Genomic DNA, 27,841 nt, shown 5'->3' with positions numbered 1-27,841 from the left:
TGCATGCATCCATTAGGATAATGCTTCTACTTTGATTTAATCTAGGAAATATTGTAACAATGTGCTTACATGAATGAAATTCAAGCTCCAAAACTCCTGAAGCTTCATCATAATATATAGACCTAATTTCTTTTCTATTTTCAATAATTGTTCTAAGATCATGTCTGTCACTCAGTGTTAAATGTAATTTTGGCTCCATCTAGTGAGTTGGTACATTTTGTGCACAAACAACTTTTTCCAATACCTTAAAGTTAACTAAGTACATGCAAGATTTTTTAGCTAATTACTTTGGAAAATAGTACATAAAATATAGAACAGTATGGTATAGGGAAAGGCCCTTCATCCAAGATAACTGTGCCAAGTATGATGCCATATTAAACTAATCCCTTCTGTCTGCATTCCTCCAATATCCTATATTCCTCCAACCCCTGAATGTTTATGTTCCTATCTAAAAGCCTCTATTGTATCTGCAAAACCATTGCCTTTAATATATTTGTGTGGACTTCAACATAAAATGGCCGCTGTGTTTTCTGAATTACAATACCAACCACATTTGGAAGTATTTCCTTGGTTGTGAAAAGAGTTCTACATGCGTGTGCCATTCTTTTTCATTGCTACTTGTAGGAATACACTAGCTTAGAATAGTTAGCATACTTACTTAAGATGACAAATAACTGTCTATTTCAAAATGATAAGGTGCTTTCCCTTGAATGGTATGCAGGAACACTGCCTTATTTCATAGTCCTATTGTATAATATCTTAAGCAATATGAGACTTGAATCTGTTCAGTCAAAATTCTGGCACCTTCATTGTCTCTGTAGTACTGAATGTCCTAGCAAGTTGTTCCTGGATCCTCATCACTGCATTTGTGTACTAGTTCCATTCTCCCTGGGGAATCTTATGATCTGGCCTCACAGTCTGCTCTATTCCTTGTAATCTGTGTTGCTTGATTGATGCAATTTCACAAGGTATATATTTCTCTGCCAGCGACTTTCAAGCTCATTTAAGTTTGTTGCACCTCTCACTTTTAAGCTTTCCTGTCAGTAGGTTTATATTTCAGAAATTTGAACATAGAACAGTACAGGCCCTTTGGCCCATGAAATTGTGCTGACATGTTAACCTACTCTAAAATCAATCTGACCCTTCCCTCCTAAATAGCCCTTCATTTTTCTATTGTCCTTGTGTCTATTTAAGAGTTTCTTACATGCCCCAAATGTATCTGCCAATACCACTATCCCTGGCAGAGTATTCCATGCACCCATCACTCTTTGTGAGGATGTTACCTCTGACATCTCCCTTATATTTTCTTCCAATCGCCTTAAGATTCTGCCTCCTTATTTCCACCCGAGGAAAATGTCTCCGGCAGTCCACCGTATCTACGCCTTTTATTATCTTGTACACTTCTATCAAGTCACCACTTATCCTCCTTTGCTCCAAAGAGAAAAGTTCTAGCTCGCTGTACCTATTCTCATAAGACATAATTAAAGTTCAAAGTACATTTATTATCAAAGTATATATACAATATCTACCCTTGAGATTAGTCTTCTTGGAGGCAGCCACGAAACAAAGAAACACAATAGAGCCTGTTGAAAGAAAAACCCCACACAAGACCATCAAACACCAAGTATGCAAAAAAAAAGAACAAATCGTGCAAACAGTAAAAAGTAAACAAATAACATTAAACACAGCCTCTCTAAATCTGCCACACAAACGTAAACTGTGCTGCTTATGAGTAGTTTGACCCAACTGAGAGGATAGTAAGATTTTGCCATGGCTGTTGCCCAGCTTGTTCAAGAGACAATTATCTCAAGAATTAACTGCCAATGATTTACAGAAAACAAAATGGAGAAGCGGGGGGGGGGGCGGGGGGGGGACACGCAAAAACTTATTTTTAGATTTTTCTCTGTCGAAGGATTCAGGATGAAGTTATTTTTTAGTTGCATGATTGCTGATTTAAATATTGTCATTGAATATATAAATACTTTTGTTTTTATAGGTATAAAGCAAATACAGACAAAGAATTAGTCCTTCTCAAAATGGAGGATCTGGATGGGCAAGCCATTGGAATTCTGAGGTACTGGACCATGGCATTTTATTTGTCTACCTGCGCTGTGCTCTCTCTGTAATTGCAACACTATGTTCTGTATGCCACTTTTCATTTTACTGTCTTGACGCATTTATGACATCATCTGCCTGGACAGCATGGAAACAGAAGCTATACACTGTACTTTGATGCACATGACGATAGTAAGCCAATTACAAATAACTGTGCAAAGAACTGGCCATTTGTTCCGATTCTATTGTATTTCTTTATTTTCCTGTAAATGTCTGCAAGACAATGAATTTCAAGGTAGTATACGGTGACATATATGTAATTTGGTAATAAATTTACTTTGACTTTGACTTGATTACAACAATAATTAAATTTGAATAATCGAATCAGGATATTGGACTGGGAACAAAATTAAGCAATCAGTTTGCAAGAAATTATGATTGCTTTTTGCTTTGCTCAGTGATGTGATTCAGGAGCTGTGTCTGGTTTAATACGGTGAAGTACTGAGGGAGTGCTGCATCATCGGGAAGTCTGTTTGCAGATGAGGCATTTGATTGAGCTCTTGTGAATTTTTAAATATAAAATGGCCCAGAGCACTAATCAAAGAAGAGTAAAGTTTTCCCGGTGTCCTGGCCAAAGCTAATTTCTCAACAAGCACCATCAAGACAAATTCAGGCCTTGTATTCCATTACTGCTACATCTGCTCTCAAGATGAAGCCTTCCAGTCTAGGACATCTGAAATGTCCTCCGTTTCCCAAGTAATATAGCTTCCCTTCTATCTTGGTTGTCAGAGCGTTTTCTTGCATTTCCTCTCTTGAAGCATTCTGCTCTTACCCCACTTCCCTCCAAGGACAGAGATAGTTCCCCCTAGTCCTCAAATTTTACCCAACCAACCTCCATATTTAGTGCCTCATTCTCCATCATTTCCTCCTCCAGCTATAATGGGATTCCACCACTGGCCACATCTTTTCCTCCCCACTCCTTTCTGCCTTCTGTAGGGACTGTTCCCCCATGACACCCTGTCTTGTTCATCCCTTCACATCCACCCAGCCCTAACTGCCAACACTTCCCCTTGCAATTGCAAGAGGTGCGGCACTTGTTCCTACATCCTGTCCTTCACCACCATCCGTGGAAGTAAGCAGCCCTTCCAGGTGAGGCAAACATTCATATGAACCTCTTCCAAACTCATTCACTGCTCTTGATGCTTCTGGTGTGGCTTCTTCTACAATGGCAGACTAGGCAAGTGAACTGCAGAGCACCTGTGTTCTGTCTGCAACAGCTATCCCAGGCTCACAATTTCAATTCCTCTCTTCAATCTCCAGTGGCCTATCAATTATTGGCTTCCACTACCAAGGCAGAGCCCAATGAGGTTCCCCTCCTGCCATCAAACATCCACCACCGTCACCCCCATCCTGCAATCAGCCATTTTTGTCATCCTTCTCTGCCTTGTTCCATTCACCACTACCCACACATTTCACTTGCCAACTTCCACCTCCCCTCCAATTACTGGAAGTTTGAGATATCAATGTTCATGCCATCAGTTTGGAGGCAACCCAGACGGAATATAAGGTGTTCCTCCAACCTGAGTGTGGCCCCCACCCCTCTCCTTCACTATTCCCCATCCCCTTTTCCCCCCTCACCTTATCTCCTTGCTTGCCCATCGCCTCCCTCTGGTGCTCCCCACACTTCCTCTTTCTTCCATGGCCTCATGTCCTCTTCTATCAGACTCTTCCTCTCTCCAGCCCTGTACCTCTTTCACCAATGAACTTCCCACTCTTTATTTCATCCCTCCCCCTTCAGGCTTCACCTATCACTTTGTGTTTCTCTCTCCCCTCCCCCACCTTTTAAACCTCCTCCTCATCTTTTTCCCTCCAGTACTGCCGAAGGGTCTCGGCCCAAAACGTCGACTGGACTATTTTTCATAGATGCTGCCTGGCCTGCTGAGTTCCTCCAGCATTTTGTGTGTGTCTCCAATGCAATGCAAACAACGTATTTGTAATTCCACATTTTGACAGTAAAATGTAAAATATTATTATTGTGCTTGGCTCACTTCCTGGTTAGAAGTAAGCAGATTCAAATCCCACTCGCAGAAATGAGGGTGCACTTCTGAGGGAATGCTGAACTGTCAAGGCACTGCTTATTCCAGAGAAGACCATTGGAGTAACCCTGTCTTCTGTCCAGTAATCCAACCCTCAGATAAATTACTGACATAGATTATCTGCTCAATACAAGTTGCAGTGTGTTGAAGCTTCGGTGGCAGTTTTAAACTACCCACATCCTGTTTTGCAATACTTCAAGCAGACACTTGATAGATTAGAAAGAGGTTGGGGATGCCTTGAAGTGATGAAAGGATTTATAATGACATTTTGCTGTTTTGTTTCTAAATTCTGTTCCTTTTAATTAATGGACGCATTCTCTTCTCTGCTTCATTGAGATATATCATTGATATTTTGGGAAAGTACCTAGATAAGTGAGAACTAATGATATTTGTTTTTGCCTTTCAAAACTCAGTTGGAAGTTCCAATCCACAATTTTTTAGCAATGCCGACTCGTTACTCATTTTGAAAAATCATCCTTTTCTCCCTTCTGCCTTGTTGTAGCTGGTTTGCTGTTCACCCAGTCAGCATGAACAACACCAACCACCTGGTTAGCAGTGACAACATGGGATATGCTTCATATCTGTTTGAGCAAGACAAGAATGTGGGCTGTTTGCCTGGGGAGGTCAGTACTCCAAGAGAGAGTTAATACTTGAGTAAGTCTGTCTCTCGTCTTTATACTACAGACAGAGACACTGTCAACTGCTCAGAGTTGTGACCGCCACTCTGGAATTTATATCAAGTTCCAGTGCTGAGATTTCACCCTAACGCCTAGGCTGATCCTCCACAACAGAAGAAGATGCCATGTTTCATATGAGATGTAAAACCAAACCAGTGTTCGTCCTTACAGGTGGTATTAAACAGTCGATGGAATCATTTCACAAAAGAAGAAAGAAGTTACCCAATATTTATCCCACAAATAAAAGAGACCATCTTGCTGCCATCTCAAGATAAGGACTGCATGCATTTGTGGTCACCACAGTACAGGGAAGTCGTGAGAATACTGCAGAAGTTGTAGAGGAGATTCATCTTCAATGGAGTATTTCAGTTATGAGGAGAGATTAGAGAGGCTAGGTCCATTTTCACTGAAGTAGAAAAAGTTAAGAGAAGGACTGGTTGAAGTATATAAAATGATGTGGGACATTGATAAGTTTGACTGGAATAAAATGTAAACCTTGAGGATATGGATTTAGGCAAGAGAGTTAGAGAGGAACCTTTCCTTTCAAAGGGAGGTGAGTACCTTGAATACACCGCATGAGAGACTGATGGAGACAGAAGCACTGTCGGCATTGAAGAAATGTCTGGATACTGTAGGTACTTGAATTGCCTATGCATAGAGGGCTAAGGATCAAGCGCTAGAAGATGAGATTAATAACTGATAGTCCCAGTGGTCAGTATGCACATGAATGGCTAGTTTCCAAGCTATGTGACTCGTCATGCTGGTCAAATTATAATTAATTCACACTATCAAGCTCAATGAAAACAACAGGAATTCTGCAGATGCTGGAAATTCAAGCAACACACATCAAAGTTGCTGGTGGACGCAGCAGGCTAGGCAGCATCTCTAGGAAGAGGTACAGTCGACGTTTCAGGCCGAGACCCTTCGTCAGGACTAACTGAAGGAAGAGCTAGTAAGAGATTTGAAAGTAGGAGGGGGAGGGGGAGATCCAAAATGATAGGAGAAGACAGGAGGGGGAGGGATGGAGCCAAGAGCTGGGCAGGTGATAGGCAAAAGGGGATACGAGAGCATCATGGGACAGGAGGGGACCCAGAGGATGGGCAAGAGGTATATTCAGAGGGACAGAGGGAGAAAAAGGAGAGTGAGAGAAAGAATGTGTGCATAAAAATAAGTAACAGATGGGGTACGAGGGGGAGGTGGGGCCTTAGCGGAAGTTAGAGAAGTCGATGTTCATGCCATCAGGTTGGAGGCTACCCAGATGGAATATAAGGTGTTGTTTCTCCAACCTGAGTGTGGCTTCATCTTTACAGTAGAGGAGGCCGTGGATAGGCATGTCAGAATGGGAATGGGATGTGGAATTAAAATGTGTGGCCACTGGGAGATCCTGCTTTCTCTGGCAGACAGAGCGTAGATGTTCAGCAAAGCGGTCTCCCAGTCTGCGTCGGGTCTCGCCAATATATAAAAGGCCACATCGGGAGCACCGGACGCAGTATATCACCCCAGTCAACTCACAGGTGAAGTGTTGCCTCACCTGGCAGGACTGTTTGGGGCCCTGAATGGTGGTAAGGGAGGAAGTGTAAGGGCATGTATAGCACTTGTTCTGCTTACACGGATAAGTGCCAGGTGGGAGATCAATGGGGAGGGATGGGGGGGACGAATGGACAAGGGAGTTGCGTAGGGAGCGATCCCTGCGGAATGCAGAGAGAGGTGGGGAGGGAAAGATGTGCTTAGTGGTGGGATCCTGTTGGAGGTGGCGGAAGTTACGGAGAATAATATGTTGGACCCAGAGGCCGGTGGGGTGGTAGGTGAGGACCAGGGGAACCCTATTCCTAGTGGGGTGGCGGGAGGATGGAGTGAGAGCAGATGTACGTGAAATGGGGGAGATGCGTTTAAGAGCAGAGTTGATAGTGAAGGAAGGGAAGCCCCTTTCTTTAAAAAAGGAAGACATCTCCCTCGTCCTAGAATGAAAAGCCTCATCCTGAGAGCAGATGCGGCAGAGACGGAGGAATTGCGAGAAGGGGATGGCGTTTTTGCAAGTGACAGGGTGAGAAGAGGAATAGTCCAGATAGCTGTGAGAGTCAGTAGGCTTATAGTAGACATCAGTGGATAAGCTGTCTCCAGAGACAGAGACAGAAAGATCTAGAAAGGGGAGGGAGTGTCGGAAATGGACCAGGTAAACTTGAGGGCAGGGTGAAAGTTGGAGGCAAAGTTAATAAAGTCCACGAGTTCTGCATGCGTGCAGGAAGCAGCGCCAATGCAGTCGTCAATGTAGCGAAGGAAAAGTGGGGGACAGATACCAGAATAGGCACGGAACATAGCTTGTTCCACAAACCCAACAAAAAGGCAGGCATAGCTAGGACCCATACGGGTGCCCATAGCTACACCTTTAGTTTGGAGGAAGTGGGAGGAGCCAAAGGAGAAATTATTAAGAGTAAGGACTAATTCCGCTAGACGGAGCAGAGTGGTGGTAGAGGGGAACTGATTAGGTCTGGAATCCAAAAAGAAGCGTAGAGCTTTGAGACCTTCTTGATGGGGGATGGAAGTATATAAGGACTGGACATCCATGGTGAAAATAAAGCGGTGGGGGCCAGGGAACTTAAAATCATCGAAAAGTTTAAGAGCATGAGAAGTGTCACGAACATAGGTCGGAAGGGATTGAACAAGGGGGGATAAAACCGTGTCGAGGTATGCAGAAACGAGTTCAGTGGAGCAGGAGCAAGCTGAGACAATAGGTCGGCCAGGACAGGCAGGTTTGTGGATCTTGGGTAGGAGGTAGAAACGGGAAGTGCGGGGTGTGGGAACTATAAGGTTGGTAGCAGTGGATGGGAGATCCCCTGAGCACTCAATGAATTTCAACTTTATCATCTAACCCTTTGACTAACCAAAAGTAAATCAAATTGCAATTACTTACACATCGATATAAAGAGTGCTTGTCATTTTAAGCAATTCCAAATTTGAAATGGGCAACCTGTTTTAATAGCCAAAACCTATTTTAATAGACAGGGCAGTGCTAAGCTCTCTTGATTTAGATTCAACTCAAAGACTATGATCAGTATCCATACTGTGCCACAAGCCAAATATAGATAGAAAGCTCAATGTTAATTTGTTATATAAAACTGCCACTTTAAAATATGCTGTGGCCACCTAATTAAGTAACTCATGTACCTGATAAAGTGACACTAAGTGTATGATCGTGGTCTTCTGCTGCTGAACCTATCCACTTCAAGGTTCATCTTGCGCATTCAGCAATTGTCTTCTGTTGAAATGTGTGATTATTTGAGTTACTGTTACCTTCCTGTTGGCTTGAACCAGTCTGGCCATTCTCCTCTGCCTTCTCTCATTAACAGGGTGTCTTCACCCACAGAACTGCCACTCACTGGATGTCTTTTGCTTTTCGCACCATTCTCTGTAAGCTCTAGAGACTGTATATAAGAAAATACCAGAAATCAGCAGTTTGAAATACTCAAACTACCCTGTCTGGCACCAACAATCATTCTGCAGTCAAAGTCACTTGGATCATATTTTATCACAATATACCATATCATAGTTTGTATGTTCTGCCCATGACCATGTCGATTTCCTCCAGGTGCCCCAGCTTCCTCCCACACTCCAAAGATGTACCAGTTGGCAGGTTAATTGGTCTTTGTAAATTGTCCTGTGATTAGGATAGGGTTCATTCGGGGGGTTGCTGGACAGGACAGCTCAAAAGGCTGGAAGGGCCTGTTCTGTGCTGTATCTCAATAAACTAAAAAATAATAAATATTTCTTCCCTATTTTAATGTTTGGTCTGAATACCAGCGAGGCTTTTGACCATGTCTGTATGCTTTTATGCATTGAATTGCTGCCACATGATTGGATGGTTAGATATTTGCATAATGAGTAGGTGTGCCTAATAAAGTGGTCACCAAGTGTAGATTGCCACATCTCCAAACTCTCTGATAGATAAGGTAAGAAGTATGAGTCAGGAGGAGGTCAGCTTCTTGCCTTTCTAAGGTCTATGGCTTCAGAAGCAAGACACAAGGAAAAGGCTAAGGATCAATTTTCTTTACCTTCAGGGTTTTGTGTCGTTGGTTGTGTAAGGTAATGTTGGATTGGTAATCACTAGGAATATGGCTCAAGATCATTTTCAAATGAAGGAGATTATCTGAATGATTGGTGGAATTACCACATACATGTAAATATTAAAGATAGTGATTAATTGACTTCAAAGATCACTATGGAAGAAATATAATTTTGAACTCATTGAGCCTACTTCTTTTTTCACATAGGTTTCAGCAGTGTTTGGATTAATCCTGTGCTTCCACATTTCCAGCCTTAATATGATTTGCAAATTTAATTATCTCTTCCTCTAAACTGTAAAATATTAATAGGCATAACATAAATTATGAACATGATATTAATGTAAGTCAATGAATAATTCAGTTGTTTAAGTATAAGTTATGTCCTCTGTTATTGATTTTTTTTTCATTTCCCTTTTGGGGACTTAACAATTTGATCTGCATGTTTAGTCTGCAACAGCCGAATATTTATTTCAGTTTGATTTTTTTTACATTCACAGGGACCTTTTGTGGCGGCATTTGCTTCTTCCAATCTGGGGGATGTCTCAGCAAATACCCTGGGCCCTCACTGCTTCAACACTGGTGAAACATGTGATAATCCTCACAGCATGTGCCCTATTGGAGGAGTAAGTAGGATTGGAAGGCTGAGAGAGCATCCATGTGTGCATTGCGATGGATCAGCAAGAGTATGGGTCACACATCCCACCCACATGGGCACCTCAGAGCCCACAAGCTTCGCTCCTGGTCTTTTTAACAGTTGACTTTCAGCTTGAACACATGAATGAAGTGTTCCCACAATGTTATCCCAGTCAAATAGCAACAAGGAAAATATTATTTTTCCTTTTTTAAGTTAGTTTCATTTACAAAACTGTCTTTTACTAACTTGTGGAATGACTCGACCTTTAGCCTGTATTTCCATGCCTTTGGGAGATCAACATTTTTCACATCAAATTCATTCACCTGCTTCTGAAACCTTCGCCTGTGTTTTTATTACCTCTTGACCTGACTCACTCAAAGAATGCCTCCCAGTTTAATCCTGTAAACTTGAGTTTGTGCAGAAATACTCCACCAACCTTCCATTTGCTGACCTACATTGGTTCTAAGTAACAACTTGATTTTAATATACTCATCCTTGTTTTCAAGAACTTTCATAATTTATCTTCTCTTTATATCTTTTAAGTTTTTCTGTACTTCAAGATACATAACTAAGCATCCCAAATTCTGCCCTCATCAACTTAGATAATACTCCATCATTAGGGATTGTGCCTTCTCCAAGGCTCTAAGTTCTGGAACACGCTGCGTAAACACCAGGACCTTCCTGCACATTTAAAAAATCAAAATTTAGAGCAGAAATAGGCTGTTTGACTCCTCAAATTTGCTGTGCCTTTTTAATAGGTTTGTGATTAACCTGACTGTAACCTGAATTCTGCATTCTGGCCTACCTGAGGTAACATTCCATGCCCTTTCTTATCAAGAATCTATCTACCTTTGTCTTTAACACCCTGCTTCTATTACCCATTTAAGAAGAGTGCTTCAAAGACACTTGATCTTCTGAGAAAAGATTCCATCTCAGCTTCATTTTAGAATAGACAGTCCTGTAACCTTCTTTAAGGTCATTCATTTGTTCAAGCTTTCAAACATTGATTCAACGTTTCCTTTTGTGGCTTGGTAACAAATTTTGTTTATTAATAGTGTTATGAAACCCTTTGTGGTATCATGCTATATTAAAGCTGTTGCCAATTATTGGTGAAGTTGGCTATTTTTGGATAGTTTACTAACCTCTCAGCACATTGGTTAATAATGGCTTTGCATGATGTGAAATACATGAGGAAATTAGTACATCTTTTTTCTTCAAATCACACTGTACGTCGACCAATTTTAAAAATACATGAGTTATGATGATTTTCTACACTTGTTCCCTATAATTTTACAGTCTTCAATGTGCATGTCATCAGGCCCGGGGAAAGATATGTTTGAAAGCACCGCGATCATCGGACACAGCATCTACAATAAGGCAAAGGTGTGTAAGGTTCGGTGACATTGCAACCCAGCCACTCAGTGTTGGTTAAATCTAAGGGGTGAAACAATTCTACTGTAATCACATGGAGGGACAAAAAAAACGCTTGGTGCTTGGACTCCACAGCAGTTCATTTTATTAAAATAAATAGTTTACTTTGCATTTATTTTCTGGCTGCATTGTGAAACTGCTTCCCTGAAGATGACAAGAATGAAGAAACTTGGGTTTCAATCAGTGCCCTGATACTAGTGTTGTGAGCGGGGCTACTATTCCTTGACATTATTCAAAATTCAAGATTGTTCATTGCCATTCTTCCGTAATGCGAGTGTAAAGGAGAACAAATTTATTGTTACTCCAGATCTGATGCAGCATAAGAAACACAATAAGCATAGAGAACACAATAAAAAGCAAAAGAACAGTAAATATAAATATCAAAGCAAGATAAAACACAATGTGCAAATAACTATTTAAGTGTGTCCATATTTACACTAGAATAGCTCATATACCTAGACTGATTGTATGTACAAAACGTGATGCTCGGTGCAGGAGTATCTGTACATAAGGTGACTGACAGGAGATGATCAAGTGACAAAGTGATTCTTGGCAAGAGGGACTCTTCCAGATGGTAGCAGGGTGTATGAAAACACAGTGGCCCGGTGCAGGCTTGAGGTGTGCAGTGTAAGCATGAAGTGGCAGTGCATGGGGGTCTGAAGGGTCCTGAGGGGCTGTGGAGTGGCTAATGTGTATGTTGTGTTGGTGGGAGGGTTAGTGTGGAGGGTTAATGGATAAAGATGTTGACGTCCTGACAGTTTGGGGAAAGTAAAGGACATACCCGATCAAAACTTTTCCATGGACGGCTTCCAGACCGTTCGGGCTGACCGGAAGTGCACTGAGGGCGGTAAGCATAAAGGAGTTGAGTGCTTACTGTTCTGGTTAACAACGGATGGTGCAATCCGGGTCATATTATGATTGAGGAACGTGTTTGTAGACCGGATATTGAACTTTTTGCTGTTGGACTCCGGCCATGTTCCACCGAGATACAACACTGGGCGTCACGGGAGGTTGTTCCTGCTTTGCAGCTCCTCCCGTGGAGGGCCAGACACCCTAAGCCAATAGGCTGGTCCTGGACTTATTTCTATCTGGCACAGTTTGCATTTTGTTGTTTGATTGTTCATGGTTTTTGTATTGCTATATTTATGCTCTATTCTTGGTTGGTGCGGCTGTAACAAAACCCAATTTCCCTCGGGATCAATAAAGTATATCTATCTATCTATCTATAACTTATTCTTTTGAGTCTTGCATCCTCTTCTCTAATGGGAGTAGGGCAAACAGTTCATAAGCATGGTGGTGGGATCCTTCATGATATTGCTGGCTCTTTTCCAGTGCCTTTCTGTATAGCTGTCCTCTGTATATGCGTATGTCTTCTGATGTTGCTTTTAAGTAATCAACTGGAATACCTCAAGGGCTTGGATAGTCACAATGCAAACAGAACTTATGTAAAATGGAGGTAAACAGTTTACTAAAACCAGCTCATTTAGAAAAAACATTTCCCTCAGCACGTGGTTGAGAACAGTGTCACACAGATTGTGGGACCTCTGAAGGAGATACTCGTTTGAAAAAATTCTACATGATTAAAAATACAAATATGAAATGTTAGTGCACATTTTCTTTGATAGAAGGATGGATTGCTGCTGATGTGATTCTGGAATACCTGTATTTCCCATGTTGTTTATTTTCAGGAGTTATTCAGAACAGCCACCAGAGAAATCAAAGGTCCCATCAACTTTGCGCATCAGTGGGTCAACATGACGGATGTTACAGTCCAATTCAATTCAACACATAAAGTGAGCACCAGATTTCGTACCTCTTATGAAGATAATCTTTCTTTCTTTTAATTATGTCTGAAGGCCTCTATTTATTGAGAAAATGAGGCCCATTTATTGCCAATAAGTAAATGCTCAAAACTGAAGCAAGTCTCAGCAAACTGAAGAACAGACAGGTCAAATAGGAAGATCATTACCAATTAGAGTTTTTTTTGCAGCATAATATAAATGCAGTGGGTTCTGGGCCAAATCAATCAAATTCTGACAGCTCATCACTCAATCTTACACTGATGGGTAATTTGTCCAGGGACATCAATCTAAAAATAAAATTCTTTAAAAAGTACAGCCATGGTGGTTATAGTTTTTAGTGTACGAAGCTGAAATAAAGGGAACTCATTTCCCAGCCATGTTATCCGACAAAAGACAATCAGGAGCCAAGCAAAGGATCAAGAACTAAATTTCTTGTAATCCCATTTCTCAGTGAACATTTGACACTTCTAATCCACCTGATGTTGTTAGTTATTATCTCTAAACTCCAAAATATTCCGACCATTTCTTGGTTTGGCATTGTTTACATATCAGCATTGAATGCTGGGATTGTTATTGGCACCAGCCTCAAGGTTAGCAGTGATAATGGGGAGGGAGGGAAGTGAGTGAAGTTCTGAATCCTACTGACTGTTGTTGGGGCTTCCAAATGGTACCATTGGCATTCAGCCATTGAAATGACGGTGAGTTCCATACCTTGTCCATCTGTTCTCATACACTGAATTCTGAGCTTTACTGGTATATTGGTCAGATCTATCAGTTCATATCATTGCTGGAGTCCACATTGGTAATTTGCCTTTTTGGATTTTGTGCACTGTAAATTTTAGTTAATCCACTATTTATGTATCTAGAATTCTCATGAAACCATCAACAATTTATTGGAATATTATACAATTTCCATTAGACCATAAGATATAGCAGCAGAATTAGGCCATTTGGCTCATCGAGTCTGCTCCGCCATTTCATCATGCTGATACAATTTTCCTCTCAGCCCCAATCTCCTGCCTTCTCTCCTTCAAGCCCTGACCAATCAAGAATCTATCAACCTCTGCCTTATAAACATAAAGACTTGACCTCCACAGCCATATGTGGCAAAGAATGCCACAGATTCGCCACTCTCTGGCTGAAGAAATTCCTCCTCATCTCCATTCTGAAAGGACACCCTTCTATTCTGAAGCTATGTCCTCTGGTCTTAGACTCTCTCACCATAGGAAACATCCTCTCCACATACACTCTACCAGACCTTCCACCATTCGATAGGTTTCAATGCGATTCCCCCCTCATACTTCTGTCTCCAGTGAATACAGGCCCAGAGCCACCAAACACTCTTCATATGACAAACCATTCAATCCTGGAATCATTTTTGTGAACCTCCTTTGAACCCACTCCAGTTTCAGCACATTCTTTCTAAGATAAAGGGCCCAAAAATGCTCACAATACTCCTAATGCTTTATAAAGTCTCAATATTATATCCTTGCTTTTATATTCTAGTCTTCTCAAAATGAACACTAACATCACATTTGCCTTCCTCACTAGATTCAACCTGCAAATTAACCTTTAGCGAATCCTGCACAAGGACTCCCAAGTCCTTTGCGCCTCAGTATTTTTGTATTTTCTCTCCATTTAGAAAATAATCAACCCCTTCATTTCTTCAACCAAAGTGCATGACTACAGTGTACACTTTCTGACACTGTATTCCATCTGCCATTTCTTTGCCCATTCTCCTAATCTGTCTAAGTCCTGTTGTAGCCTCTCTACTTCCTCAGAACTACCTGCCCCTCCACCTATCTTCGTATAGTCTTCAATCTTTGCAACAAAGCCATCAATCCCATCGTCCAAATCATTGACATATAACATAAGAATTGGTCCCAACACAGACCCTTGTGGAACACCACTAGTCACTGGCAGCGAATCAGAAAAGGCTCCCTTTATTCTCGCTCTATGCCTCCTGCCAATCACCCACTACTTTATCCATGATAAAATCTTTCCTGTAATACCATGAGCTCATAACTTGTTAAGCAACCTCATGTGTGGCACCTTGTCAAAGGCCTTCTGAAAATCCAAGTACAGAAAATTAATTGATTCTCATTTCTCTATCCTGTTTGTTATTTCTTCAAAGAATTCCAACAGATTTGTCAGACAAGATTTTCCCTTGAGGAAACCATGTTGACTATGGCCTATTTTATTATGTGCCTTCAAGTACCCTGAGACTTCATCCTTAATAATCGACTCCAACACCTTCCCAACTGCTGGCCTTTAGTTTCCTTTCCTCTGCTTCTCTCCGTTCTTAAAGAGTGGAGTGACATTTGCAATTTTCCAGTCTCCAAAACCATTCCAGAATCCAGTGATCCTTAAAAGATCATTACTAATGCCTCCACAACCTCTTCAGCCACCTCTTTCAGAATTCTGGGGTGTACGCCATCTGGTCCAGGCGACTTATCTATCTTCAGACCTTTCAGTTTCCCAAGAACCTTCTCCCTTAACAGTAACTTGACACACTTCATGACCCCTGACACCTGGAACTTCCACCACACTGCTAGTGTCTTCCACAGTGAAAACTGATGCAAAATACTTATTCAGTTCATCCTCCATTTCGTTTTCCTCCATTACTACCTCTCCAGCATCGTATTCCAGTGTCCGATATCTACTCTCGCCTCTCTTATATTCTGTGTATCATCTTTAGTATAATTGCCTATCTTAATTTTGTATTGCATCTTTACCTTCTCAATTACTTTTTAGTTGCCTTCTGCTGGTTATTAAAAGCTTCCCAATCCTCTAACTTCCCACAAATTTTTGCACTATTATATGCCTTTACTTTGGCTTCATGTTGGCTTTGACTTCTCTTGTTAGACATGGTCGTGTCAACTTTCCTTTAGAATGCTTCTTCCTCTTTGGGATGTATATATCCTGTGCCTTCTGAATTGCTTCCAAAAATTCCAGCCATTGCTGCACTGCTGTTATCCCTGCCAGAGTTCTTTTCCAATCAATTCTGGCCAACTTCTCTTTCATGCCTCTGTAATTTCCTTTACTCCACTGTAAAACTGAAACACTGTAATACTTTAGCTTCTCTGTCAAATTTCAGGATGAATTCAGGGCAATTTCATAACTTATTTTTCAAAAATTGTAAATGTGATTTAGGTGCAGAGTTCCAGTTTGCTACTGTTCATACACTGCCCCTGCCACTTATAGCAGATCTAAGTGGTAGACTAACCCAATGCAATAGTCTAGGCACAGACTACATAAGATTACTTTGTTCTTATTAAAAACAAGCCCCAGGAGTGAATCCTATTTCAAGTGTTAGGTAATATAAGTATGAAGAGACGTTTTTAGCTCATTTATATTCATACAAAAGGACTGTGCAGTTGTGGCTGATTAACAGGAACATCTTCTTCGAAGATTTGGCACTTCATGTGATTGTGGGTACAACCATTCACTTGAGTTATTTCTTCTGCATTTTAGTGTTACTTAGCTTTTAAAAAGAGAAAATGTGGCATAAACAATGATATTTAAAAGGGTAAAGGAATGATGTATAATGTGGCAATTTATTTTTAAATTTATGCATTACAGTGTGATATACAGTATTTTTTCAACAATTCTCATGCAACTGGCAGAGCCTATTTTCCATGAATGTTGAATATCTGAGAGCTGACAATAAATGGGAATTAAAGGTCAATTGAGTCAGCATGGTGTTGCTACTTTACAAAGTTCTGATTAGGCCTCAGCTGGAGTTCTGTGTGTAATTCAGGTCACTACAAGAATGATGTGATTGTGTTGGAGAATTCAGTTCAGATTCAATAGGATTTTATGGGGCTAGACTGGATTTGTTTTCCTGGAGCGAAGGAGGCAGAGGGACTGACCTGATAGAAGTATATAAATTTTTGAGGAATGTAGGTATGACAGAGACAGAATCTTTTTCCCATGTCAGGGGTATTGAAAAATTGAGAGGATTATTATTAGGCGAGTGGCAAGAGATGTAAAAGGAATCTTGGGGTAAGATTTTTTTACACAAAGGGAGGTTGATATTTGGAATGTACTGCTAGAGGAGGTGATGAAATAAGATACAATTACAATGTTTGAGATGCACTTAAATGGACAAGGCATAGGAGTCCTCATGGCAGTCCTAATGTGGGCAAATGGAATTAGTGAAAAAGAGCAAAAACGTCAGGTTCAACATAATGAGCTGGAGTTCGCACTTCTTTGCCATATGTAGCTGAGTGACAGGCCTGATGGAAGGCAGGAATTGATGGGAATCTGGGGAGAATAATATGAAGATAATGTAAGTTTACTGTAACTGGGTGTTTCATGGTCAGTAAGCATTGGTGGGTGAGGAGCCCTTTTCTACATTGCCTGCTGATCCAGACAATTTCGCCACTTGGCTTATGTTTGTGCTTGCATTCCATCATATTCTGGTCACTTGTCCCCACCTTCTGCACACCCCTCCCTCTTTATTTTATTACAAGGTATTAAACTTTAAAGATTTTCTTGCTCTTTCCTTCCTTGCCCTGTATTGCTTTGATGGAAATGATACCGAATGCAACATTCACCTGTTGTTTCTGTCCAAATACAATGGCCAATGACCATGGTGTCATTGCCTGTACGGGCAGAGGAGACAGATGTCCAAGAGGTAAGTAACTCTACAGTCAGCCTTCCTCTCCACCCATTCTGATTGCATTGGCAGTCTGGCTTTCATTTCTGGAATATTGCCTAAAGTGATAAAGCAGTTCCAAGACTGGGCATGATTGGTTACATCCACTGTTAGAAAAGCCTGTTGAGCACAGATTAATTTGAAGGGACACATTCCATGTGGAACTATCCTCCTCTCTCCAAACTACCAGCAAAAACACCCTGCTTATATTAAAAGAAGTTGCGGTGATTTCTTTCCGAAAGTTAATTTCCCACTGCTCTTTAAGTATACTGTAAATGGAGTACATCAACATTGACTGTCTGCTGTGAGCCCAGACATGTGCCTGCCCTGCCCCTCCCTGCATCCAGCTCGTTTGGTGACAGGGTTATCAATAGACATTCTGTTCCCTAAATTCTAATTCCCTGCCAAAAACTGAAAATTATTCTGCTTTTCCCTGGCATTGCTGTTATTAATTTCAACAGACATTCATTCAAATATTCCGGATGTCTTTTCCAATATTTACTCACTAATTTCCAATAATCATCTCAGATGTTTCCTGCTGTGTGCCTAGTTTCTCTCAGATATAGTGACTGTTTTACAAAACTCTCCTAATTTCATATTTTCCCCCAGGCTGCAGACTTGTATGACTTTTTTAGCCAGTTTATTTGTAATGATTTAGAAGATTTGGTTCAGGTTAGTTCACTGACAATTTGTGAGCGTGAAAGAAAAAGGGATAGATTTAGTTAGAACACAGTGATAGTATGATTTAATCGGGAGAGATTTTCTTGTGACATGTTTTTCAGAAGTCACTTAAATTCATATTAGATAAGTACAAGATTTCAACAATGCCAGTAGGGCAGCCGGTTTGTAATGTTTGGATTTTCTCTAAATAATTTCAACACAATAAATCTGTTATTAAACATGCAGAGAAGCTCCTTTTTATTTGAATCAGACACCCCTCTGATTTCCTGTTCCCATGGGATAAATAAAGCTGGTAAGTATAGTGACTTTCAGTTTTAATCAGCTACATTAACAGTTTGCTTGGAGTGGAATATCCCACACCCTACCTAATACTTACAAACATTGAAATACTTGTAAGGCTGTGATTGTTGAGGCATAAATATTATCACTGTGCTTTCAATTTTACAGGGCCATACTTGTAAACCTGCCCTTGGATATAGTTTTGCAGCAGGTACAACTGATGGAGTGGGAGCCTTTAATTTTACACAGGGTAAGTCTGATTTTAAAAAAAGGCAAGAAATTTCAAATGAGCTGAAAATAGCCCTTGTGAAAACAAAATGAAAATGAAGCCATGTGCTTAAAGTATAAAGTAAAATACTGCCATAAGAGCCAGTCCATGGTCTGATTTGCAGTGTGATGACTGTCCTTGCAGGAACTGTTGAAGGAGATCCATTTTGGGATACCATCCGGGACATGTTGCTGGGAAAACCCTCCAATGAAACCCAGGAATGCCACCACCCAAAACCAATACTTTTCAACACAGGCGGCGTAAGTTTCATCTTCACAGTTAGCTTAGTCTAACCAAAATGTTGTGTATTTTGAGCCTTTCCTCTGGCAGTGGGCTGTGGGGAGTTCAACCACAAACGTTCACTCAGATAGTTGTCAAACCTCATTTTTCACTAGCTGTTAACTCCAACACTTGGCTCATATTCAACTGGTGAACTCTGCCAATCAAAATCTTCTTTCACTTACAAAAATATTACAGTAAGGGCTATGTACTAAAGGCCAGTCAGCTTTTCTAGAAAATATGTCAACTTTTTATGCTTTCTCTGCCAACAGCTTTATTCCCACCAGTATGCAAGGATCTTGGTACCAAACACACACACCCGGTTGATGGCACACGGCCCTTTCTCTGCCCACATTTTGAATATGCCATTTTTCTCCATATTTCATCATGAAGTAGGAGATCATTTGCACTTTGAGCCTATGCCAGCTAATGGTCATGCCACTGCAAAACCGCCAATTCAGTGTGGACCCATGTCCAGGAAACATCGCGTGACTGATTTCCACTGGAGTTCCTCACTTTTACCACTTGACTAGGGCCCCGATGTTTGAAGAGCAAGAAATAGCAATCAGTCCTGATACATTTAGAAAGCTGTCATATCCTTGTCTTTGCTTTCTGGAAGTTTCTGAAAGCTTGCTTTAATGTATGTCTAAATATAAAGTCTTTCACTGTGCACACCTAATGGATTGTCTATGCTGGCACGTCAAGTTCATGGAATCCTTAGTGCTAAGGAAGTGGGAGATTCTTTAGCATTTCTCTTCAGCTTTGGGGAAGCTATCTTGACAGATTTCAGGTTGTGGATATGTACTGAGCAGAACCCTCCTGGGATATTTGCCTTCTCTAAAGGTCCCCACTCAAGGAAGACTTAATCATCTGATTTGAAATGTTTGGTTCTTTCAGGCATTTTCAAATAGTAATCCCAGACGATATCTCATTCACAGCTTCATTCTTGAGTGGTTGTGTATAAGGATTCAGTTTAGACGGTCAGACGAGAGATAACCCAGGCCAGGTTTCAGACCACAGTACCCAGGTAGATCCTTCGCATGATGGCGGTGGTGTGGAGGTAGAGAAGAAGAGGAAGGTCAAGTGGCCAGCAATGGCAGATGAGAAGGCTTGGCGTGTACTTGATGAGGATATCAGTATGATGTTAGAGAACACTCTCAGGGGAACATCAAAGAGAAAGTTGGAAGTGATGGGCGATACAATTTACGATGTTGGAAAATACAGGTTTGGTTTGGTTGAGTTGAAGAAAGCTAAGCCTACATGGCAACCAAGCAGGCACCAGAAGGAGATTAGTAGGTTGAGGAGAGAGCTCAGATCATTGAGACAGAGGTGGAAGGTAGCAAGTGAGGGTGACAAGCCAGGGCTTGCTGATCTCCATGAGCATTTTCAAATAAAGTTAGCATTACTCCGTCGTGCAGAGTCACAACATAAAAAGAAAAAGAAGAGAGAGAAGGCAAGAAAATCGTTCTTTGAGAACCCTCATGAGTTCACAAAGGAACTGTTTGAACAAAGTAAGAGCGGGCAGCTTAACATCTCTCAACAAGAACTTGAGGATCACCTGGCAAGCACTTACTCTAACGAACAGCGGGAGGCTCCTTTGCTTGACATTTCAGGGCTTGTGAAGCCTACCAAGCCAGGAGTGAAGTTCGATCTGTCAGAACCCAAACTGGCAGAAGTCGAACGGTTCATCAGAAAGGCAAGCTCAGGCTCAGTGCCAGGACCTAATGGAGTGCCATATAAGGTGTTCAAGAAGTGTGAAGAGCAGAGGAAATACTTGTGGAGATTGTTAAAGGTGGTGTGGAGACAAGGTGTTGTTCCTTTGTCAGGGAGTGAGGCTGAAGGAGTATACATCCTGAAGGAAGAGAATTCTACATTGAATCAGTTCCGACCAATTTCACTTCTGAATGTAGAGGGGAAAATTATGTTTGGCATTCTGGCAGGAAGAATATCTTCATTTGTGATAGAGAATGGATTAGTTAATACATCTGTGCAGAAGGCAGGAGTACCAGGCTTCCCAGGATGCCTTGAATATTCTAGTATGATATGGCATACCATCCAGGAGTCGAAAAGGTTGAGAAGAAATCTGGCTGTAGTTTGGCTTGATCTGGCAAATGCGTATGGTTCTATTCCCCATGTCCTGATTGAGTTTGTGATGGAATTCCTATGGATTCCTGCTAAGGTGAGGAACTTTGTTATGCAGTACTACAACGATTTCCGGATGATGTTTTCCATTCAGCAGTTTACAACTAGGTGGCAGAGTTTGGATGTTGGAATCCCAATGGGATGTGCAATTTCACCCATCCTTTTTGTGTTAGCCATGGAGGTCATTGTGAGGGCTGCAGAATCAGTGGGACCAGGTGTCACACTTGATGGCAGAGAGGAGTTACCACCAATACGAGCGTTCATGGATGATCTTACCCTTTTGCGTCCCAGCACAGAGGCAGTGGAAAATGTACTATCAAGACTCGAGGAGCTAATGGATTGGGGAAGAATGAAGTTCAAGACCAAGAAGTCAAGGAGCCTTGTTCTTAGGAGAGGAAAGCTGGTTGACTTCCACTTCACCCTTTGTGGAGAGGAAATTCCATCCATTCAGGACCAACCAGCTAAGAGCCTCGGGCGATGGTACACAGATGAGCTGAAAGACACCAAGAGGGTTCAGAAGACAGGAGAACAGATCAACAGAGGCCTGATGTCTGTTGACAAGTGTGGCTTGCCTGGCAAGTTGAAGTTGTGGTGCTTGCAGTATGGACTGATGCAACGGATATTGTGGCCACTAACTGTCTATGAAGTGGCAATGTCCCATGTTGAGGCAATGGAACAGAAGATCGAAAAGTATGTGAAGAAGTGGCTTGGAGTACCGAGCAGCCTCACCAATGTTGCAATTCACAGCAGCCAGACAAAGCTTACCATCCCAGTGCAATCCCTTGTTGAGGAGGTCAAGGTAGCCAAGGTAAGATCATTCTTGATGCTTAGAGACTCAAAAGACCTTGTCATCAAGAACACCCAGCCGGATGTGAGATCAGGCAGGGGGTGGTCAGCCCGTGTAGCAGTTGATGAGGCAGAGTCTAGATTGAAGCACAAGGAGATGGTTGGGGCTATCCAGCTAGGCTGCCAGACACTTGGATGGACAACCCACAAGTGGTGGTCATCTTCTACAGGTAAGGAGCGCCGTGAGCTTGTAACACAAGAAATACGAGAGGTAGAAGAGGAGAAGAGGTTAGCTAAAACAGCTGGCCTGGCCAAACAAGGGGCTTGGACCTGGTGGGAAAGTGTTGAACAACGACATCTATCTTGGAATGTTCTGCGGCAGATGGAACTGCTCCACATTTCTTTTTTATGCAGAGCAGCGTACAATCTGCTCCCAACACCTGCCAACCTCAGCACCTGGTATGAAGATAAGACAGGTGTGCTGCTTGTGGCGAGAGGGGAACACTTCAACTTATTTTGAGCGCATGCAGAGTCAATCTTTCCAGCGGCATGTACACTTGGAGACATAACAATGTTCTCAAAGTTGTAACAGAAGCGGTTGAGCAGAGAGTACTGCAGCACAACTTATCTCATGCCCCATGCTGCACAGAACATCGCATATCATTTGTGAAAGAAGGCTCCAGGTCAAGGGTGTACAGCGCAGGCTCACGATCAAGCATACTTTCTTCAGCCAATGATTGGTGTGTCAAGGCTGACCTGGATGGGAAAGGCAGTTTCCCAGAGCAAATAGCTTTCACACCATTGCGTCCAGATATAATCGCATGGTCTGACACCAGTAGAGAAGTGGTTATTGGTGAACTCACAGTCCCCTGGGAAGACAACATTGATGAAGCCCATGAGCGCAAGTTAACCAAGTATGCAGAATTAGGATCAGAGTGCAGAGACAGAGGGTGGAAGGGCTCATGCTATCCATTCGAAGTAGGCTGCCGTGGGTTTATTGCGTTCACTTTCCAGAAGTGGCTGCGTGACCTTGGCTTCACTAGAAGAGAGATCAAGTCAACCAGCAGGGCTGTAGCTGAGGCAGCAGAGAAAGGATCAGCGTGGGTGTGGACCAAGTATGTCCAGAGGGGCAGATAGTCAGATAGTGTATATATATCTTGCAAACCCTTCGGTAGTTGCATAGACACCTGAAGAGCAGACTATCTGTTGGATGGAAGTGACCAACAACTCTGATAGAGGTAGATGCCAAATTTTTAAGCTCACCAGTGGGAGGTGGTGCTTTAGCACTGCTGGCCCACCACCTCGAGGGAGTTTTGATCATAAGTCGTCCGAAACTCCTGAAGATAGGTGGCAGATCAACTGATGATCCCACTGGTGACAGCACAGGACAGTTAACGTCTTAGTCCACGTGTATTTTGTAACTCTTAACTAGATGCCTTACCTGCAACAGGAGGATGTGGCATGCGGAGACATGTGATTAATGTTCTTAATTAGATTGAAAGCTGGTGCAATGTGTTTTCTTGTCCCCACTCATCAAGACCTTAATACACGGTGAGGCCAGGGTATCTGTTTATAATGCTTACTTAGAGATACATTACAGTAACAAGCCCTTTCAGCCAAATGTGCCTGCGCCGGACAATGACACCCATGTGACCGATTAACCTACTAACCCGTTCATCTTCGGAATGTGGAAGGAAACCAGAGCACCTGGAGGTAATCCACACTGTCATAGGGAGAACATGCAAACTCCGTAACAGACTGCAGTCAATTGAACCCGGGTCACTGGTGCTATAAATATGTCATGCTAACCATTACTCTCCCATGTCGTCAGTTGATCCTGTGAATATTCCCACTTGATGATAGCTCTCCTCTTTGTTTGGTATGCTTGCCTAACTAAGCCAGTCATTGATAATTGATAATCCAGAGCTTCCACATCCTTCCTGTAATGAGGTAGCTAGAAATGAACGTAATACTTGAACTGCGATCCAACTGGAGTTTTATAGAGTGGCAACATTATGTCACAGCTCTTGACTCAATCCTACTGAAGTCTAAGATATGATACAGCCCTATCAACTTGTGTGGAAGCTTTAAGGAATCTATTGACGCGAGCACTAAGATTCCTCTGTTCTTGGATGGAAACCTTTCCACCTTTCTGCCATATACTTATATCAGCTACAGACCTATGAATTATTGAAGCACATTAAAAATAATTGATGACTGGTTTAGCTACCATGGCAGCATAGCTTTGAACAACAGTAGCAATATGAGTAACATCTCTTCACCTTCCAGATGACAAAACCACTTCCTTGGCATCCGGATATTGTGGACGTGCAAATTCTTACCATTGGAACATTGGCAATTGTGGCTGTTCCTGGAGAGTTCACGTGAGTCTTCCCCAGAAATCTGTAGACTGCTTCAGGCTGCCATTGTTATCACTTCACCGGCATGGGATATCTTTTTGTAGTCAATATAGTTTTTAAAAAATAAATTTCATGCCCCCACTTTTGTAACCCAGTTCCAAAGGAATGTTTTGTTTAAACAGAAAATTATGGAAAGGCGGTGGAAAGAGAAGCAGAGTTAATATTTTGGGTCAGTGACCCATCATCAGAATTGGGAGAAGCTAAGTTAGCTTTAGGTCTGGAGTTACCAACCTGTTCTATGCCATGGATCCCTGCCAAGGGGTTTGTGGACCCCTGCTTTAATTTTTGGAGTGGATGGGGGATGGTTAGATTCTAGTAGGGTGAGACCAAGTTTGCCCAAGTGATGCCAATGTTTACGTAGTCCTAGTTAATAGGTGAATAAGACCTGAGCGAGAGAGAGAGAGAGAGAGAGAAACAAAACGAGTATGTTACAGCTGTGATGTGTGGTTCAGAGCTGGTGCTGAGACCTGAAACCAAACAGAGAAGCTGGAAATGCCCAACAGATCAAGTAATCTCTGCAAAGTGAGAGAAAATGAGTCAATATTAAATATAAATAACCTGACAGCAGAAATGGCCAATTTCACTTCCAGTCCAATCTATTTCTGCTACTTTCGAATGATAAGGTCTAAAATAAGCTTGAGGAACAGCACCTCATCTTCTGTCTGAGCATGTTGCAGGTTTCTGGATTTAACTTTGAACTTTCTAACTTTGGATAACTCATTTTCTGTGTCTGTGCCAGAACTGGATAGTTAAGCTGTAGGGTATCCATCTAAGATATTGACTCAGTCTTTCTTTCTCCTTCGGCCTCAGCTGCTGGGTAGTTCTTGCAGCTCTGCACTTTATAGCTTTTTCATTTCCCTATATCTGAGCCTTTAATCCCTCCAGCTTCATTCATTAATACTCATGATTTGCTTCCACGGTATCCTATTAGCATGGCAATCTGGTTTTGCACTATCAGAGATATCCCTTTGTCATAGAGAGATACAGACTTTTTAGACACTGAGTCATCAAACACCCAATTCTACACTAATCATTGTATTCTTCCTTTGTTCTATCAATTCCACTCCTACATCGTTGGTAATTTACATAATTTATTTTCTCACCTTCCCAGTTCTAATTTGGGGTCCTCATCCTGAACTATTAATCTTGTTTCCCTTTCCGCTGTTGCCGACTGACCTACTGAGTGATTACAGAGTTTATAATTTTATTTAAATTCTAATAGATAATACTGGGACAATCCATTCCAACTGATTTTAGAAAAGGTATAATCCTTCAGAAGATTTACTATACTGACAGCTTGTGTCTATGTGCATGTTGTCCATTGATAACACTTAACACAGTGGCACTTAGCATTTGCTGTTTTTCAAGCCATCACATATATTCAAAGTTCAAAGTTCAATGTATTGTTGGCTGCCAAGAGAAAGAAATAAGATGGATTGATCAATTGCTGACTATGTGCAGAGAAGCTTAATTTTCCTTGTGAAAACATGCTATTAAAATCTTCAAATTTTCCTCATGACCTTTCCCCACCTAGAACTATGTCAGGAAGAAGACTGAGAGAAAATGTGAAGCGTGTAAGTAGCTAATTTATATCAAATTATGCAAAATAATTCAGATGTGCTGTATGGAGATACATACTTAACTGAACTCCCTGTTAGCCTTGCTGAATTAAATTGATTTAAGGTTGAATTTAGGCTGATTCATGGCCAGCCCTGAATTAACTAATCTCAACAATGACTAATTTGTTATTCAGGCCATACATGATGCTGTGGATGATACTTGGACTAGCCCACTGAACACTTCTTCCTCCCCTCCAACCACCAGATGCTTAATATTGTGCTTCACGGAATAGGCTCTTCCTCTGCAATTCCTCGACATTGCAGTGATCACAGAACAATGGCATCTGAGATGGTTGCATCGAGTAATGAGATTTTAGGTGGGATTGGAGCAGGATAGCCAAGATTGAGCACAAGGAGAAAGTTTGCAAATATTGCTTTTTTTAAAATCTAGCCTTCAAATCATGTTGATTTCCTTACCACTGATGCCTTATGGTGGGGGACTAATTATTTGTGCCTATGTAACCCATTACCCATTAATTCTTTTTTTAAAATTAATCAAGGCATCCACCTGAGGAACATAGACATCTTGTGTTCTAACACAATGGCCAAGTATGTTGGAAAATTTCAGGAAGGTCGAAGTAGTTCTCAATCTTCCAATTGAGCTTCGCTTCGGTATTCAAGGATGGTGCTATCTGTGTTCCAAGGACAACCCACTAACTAGCCGGCTAATTGGAATTCTGGCAATGATACTGCCCCACTTGCTTCTGATCTGACCTTAAAGTGACACTCTATTCCAAAAAGCCACACTGTCTGGGACAAGTGACACAAGTGGTATTCTAACCTTCCTCCAATAATGGGAAATGGTTTACATAGGCGCAGACATTCATTTACAGACATAGGGCATGCACTTAAGGTGAGAGGGGGGTAAGTTCAAAGGAGATGTGAGGGGGACAGAATGTGCTGTCCCAGGGTAGTGGTAGAGGCAGATATATTGGGGACTTTAAAGAGATGTTTAAATAGGCACAAGAATGTGAGGGAAATGTAAGGATATGGACATTGTGTAGGCAGAAGGGTTGGTTTGGTTGGCCATTAGATTGCTAATTTAATTGGTTCAGCACAACATTGTGGGGCGAAGAGCCTGTTGCTGTGCTATACTGTTTGGTGTTCTATAAACTGCCACAGTTAAATTGTACACCACCACCAGGCTTAAATGAGAAGGAAATCAACATGATTTGTTGTCTATTTAGAAGAAAACAATACCTTCCAACATTCTCCCTGTGCTTCAATGAAACATCAATTCTATTCAAATAGGGAGGGGGTTATGCATCTAATATTTATGAACCAAATGCCATTTTTATGTACGAAAGACACTTCGCTTAGAGTTTCTACATCTTCTCCCTATATTTTGTTTTTCAGCAGGCCACAATCTAATCCAAGAGCTGTTGACAGACTAGGATCCTTTTTCCAGACGCTTTGCCAGTGCTGCTCTGGCTAATGAGAAAGCTTCCTGGGCTCCCCCATCACCTCTTCCATAATTCTCCATCCCAGTCTTGGGCCCTGAAATCCGGTATTAGCTCCGTTAAACCTCCAGTGCAAACACTGAAACACAGCTCACTGCAGCACAGATATCTCTTTCATGCACCATAAATCTGTTTTATTGCTATCCTATTAAAATCTTGAGTGCTGAATAAACCATAAAGTCTTCAAACTCTTCTCATAGCTAAATATCAATTACTGTGAAAAGGGAAGAGATTTATGTAACGTCTTTCACAACCTTGAATATCCTAAAGCACTTTTAAAGTATTTAATGTAGGAGAGATTACAGCTAATTTGTGTAGAGAAACATGCTACAAGGTGCATTGTGATCGTCACATAATCAATTATACTTAGTGGTAATCAATTGGATATAAATATTGGTAATCTTGCTGAGTAAAATTTCCTTTTTCTTGTTCGAAGCAGGGCTGCATGATCTTTCACTTGTACCTGAAGGGGCATGGGGGATATTGATTTA

At 41.6% G+C, this 27,841-nt stretch overlaps 1 protein-coding gene across 1 annotated transcript in view; it reads left to right on the top strand.

Annotated features, from left to right (window-relative positions):
- The window catches only part of asah2 (N-acylsphingosine amidohydrolase 2), a 90,125-nt gene that overhangs the window by 26,468 nt on the left and 35,816 nt on the right, over nt 1–27,841 (top strand). The window contains exons 6-14 of the mRNA XM_072239727.1: nt 1,997–2,074; nt 4,654–4,774; nt 9,387–9,512; nt 10,820–10,906; nt 12,643–12,747; nt 18,545–18,626; nt 18,789–18,904; nt 24,141–24,235; nt 25,806–25,845. Coding sequence (XP_072095828.1) covers nt 1,997–2,074; nt 4,654–4,774; nt 9,387–9,512; nt 10,820–10,906; nt 12,643–12,747; nt 18,545–18,626; nt 18,789–18,904; nt 24,141–24,235; nt 25,806–25,845 — 850 coding nt within the window. The remainder of the gene's footprint in view (nt 1–1,996; nt 2,075–4,653; nt 4,775–9,386; nt 9,513–10,819; nt 10,907–12,642; nt 12,748–18,544; nt 18,627–18,788; nt 18,905–24,140; nt 24,236–25,805; nt 25,846–27,841) is intronic.

This window comes from Mobula birostris, chromosome 21 (assembly GCF_030028105.1).
Source record: "Mobula birostris isolate sMobBir1 chromosome 21, sMobBir1.hap1, whole genome shotgun sequence".
Lineage (NCBI taxonomy): Eukaryota > Metazoa > Chordata > Chondrichthyes > Myliobatiformes > Myliobatidae > Mobula > Mobula birostris.
The sequence above is the reverse complement of the archived record's forward strand: the minus strand, read 5'-3'. Positions and strand labels throughout refer to the sequence as shown.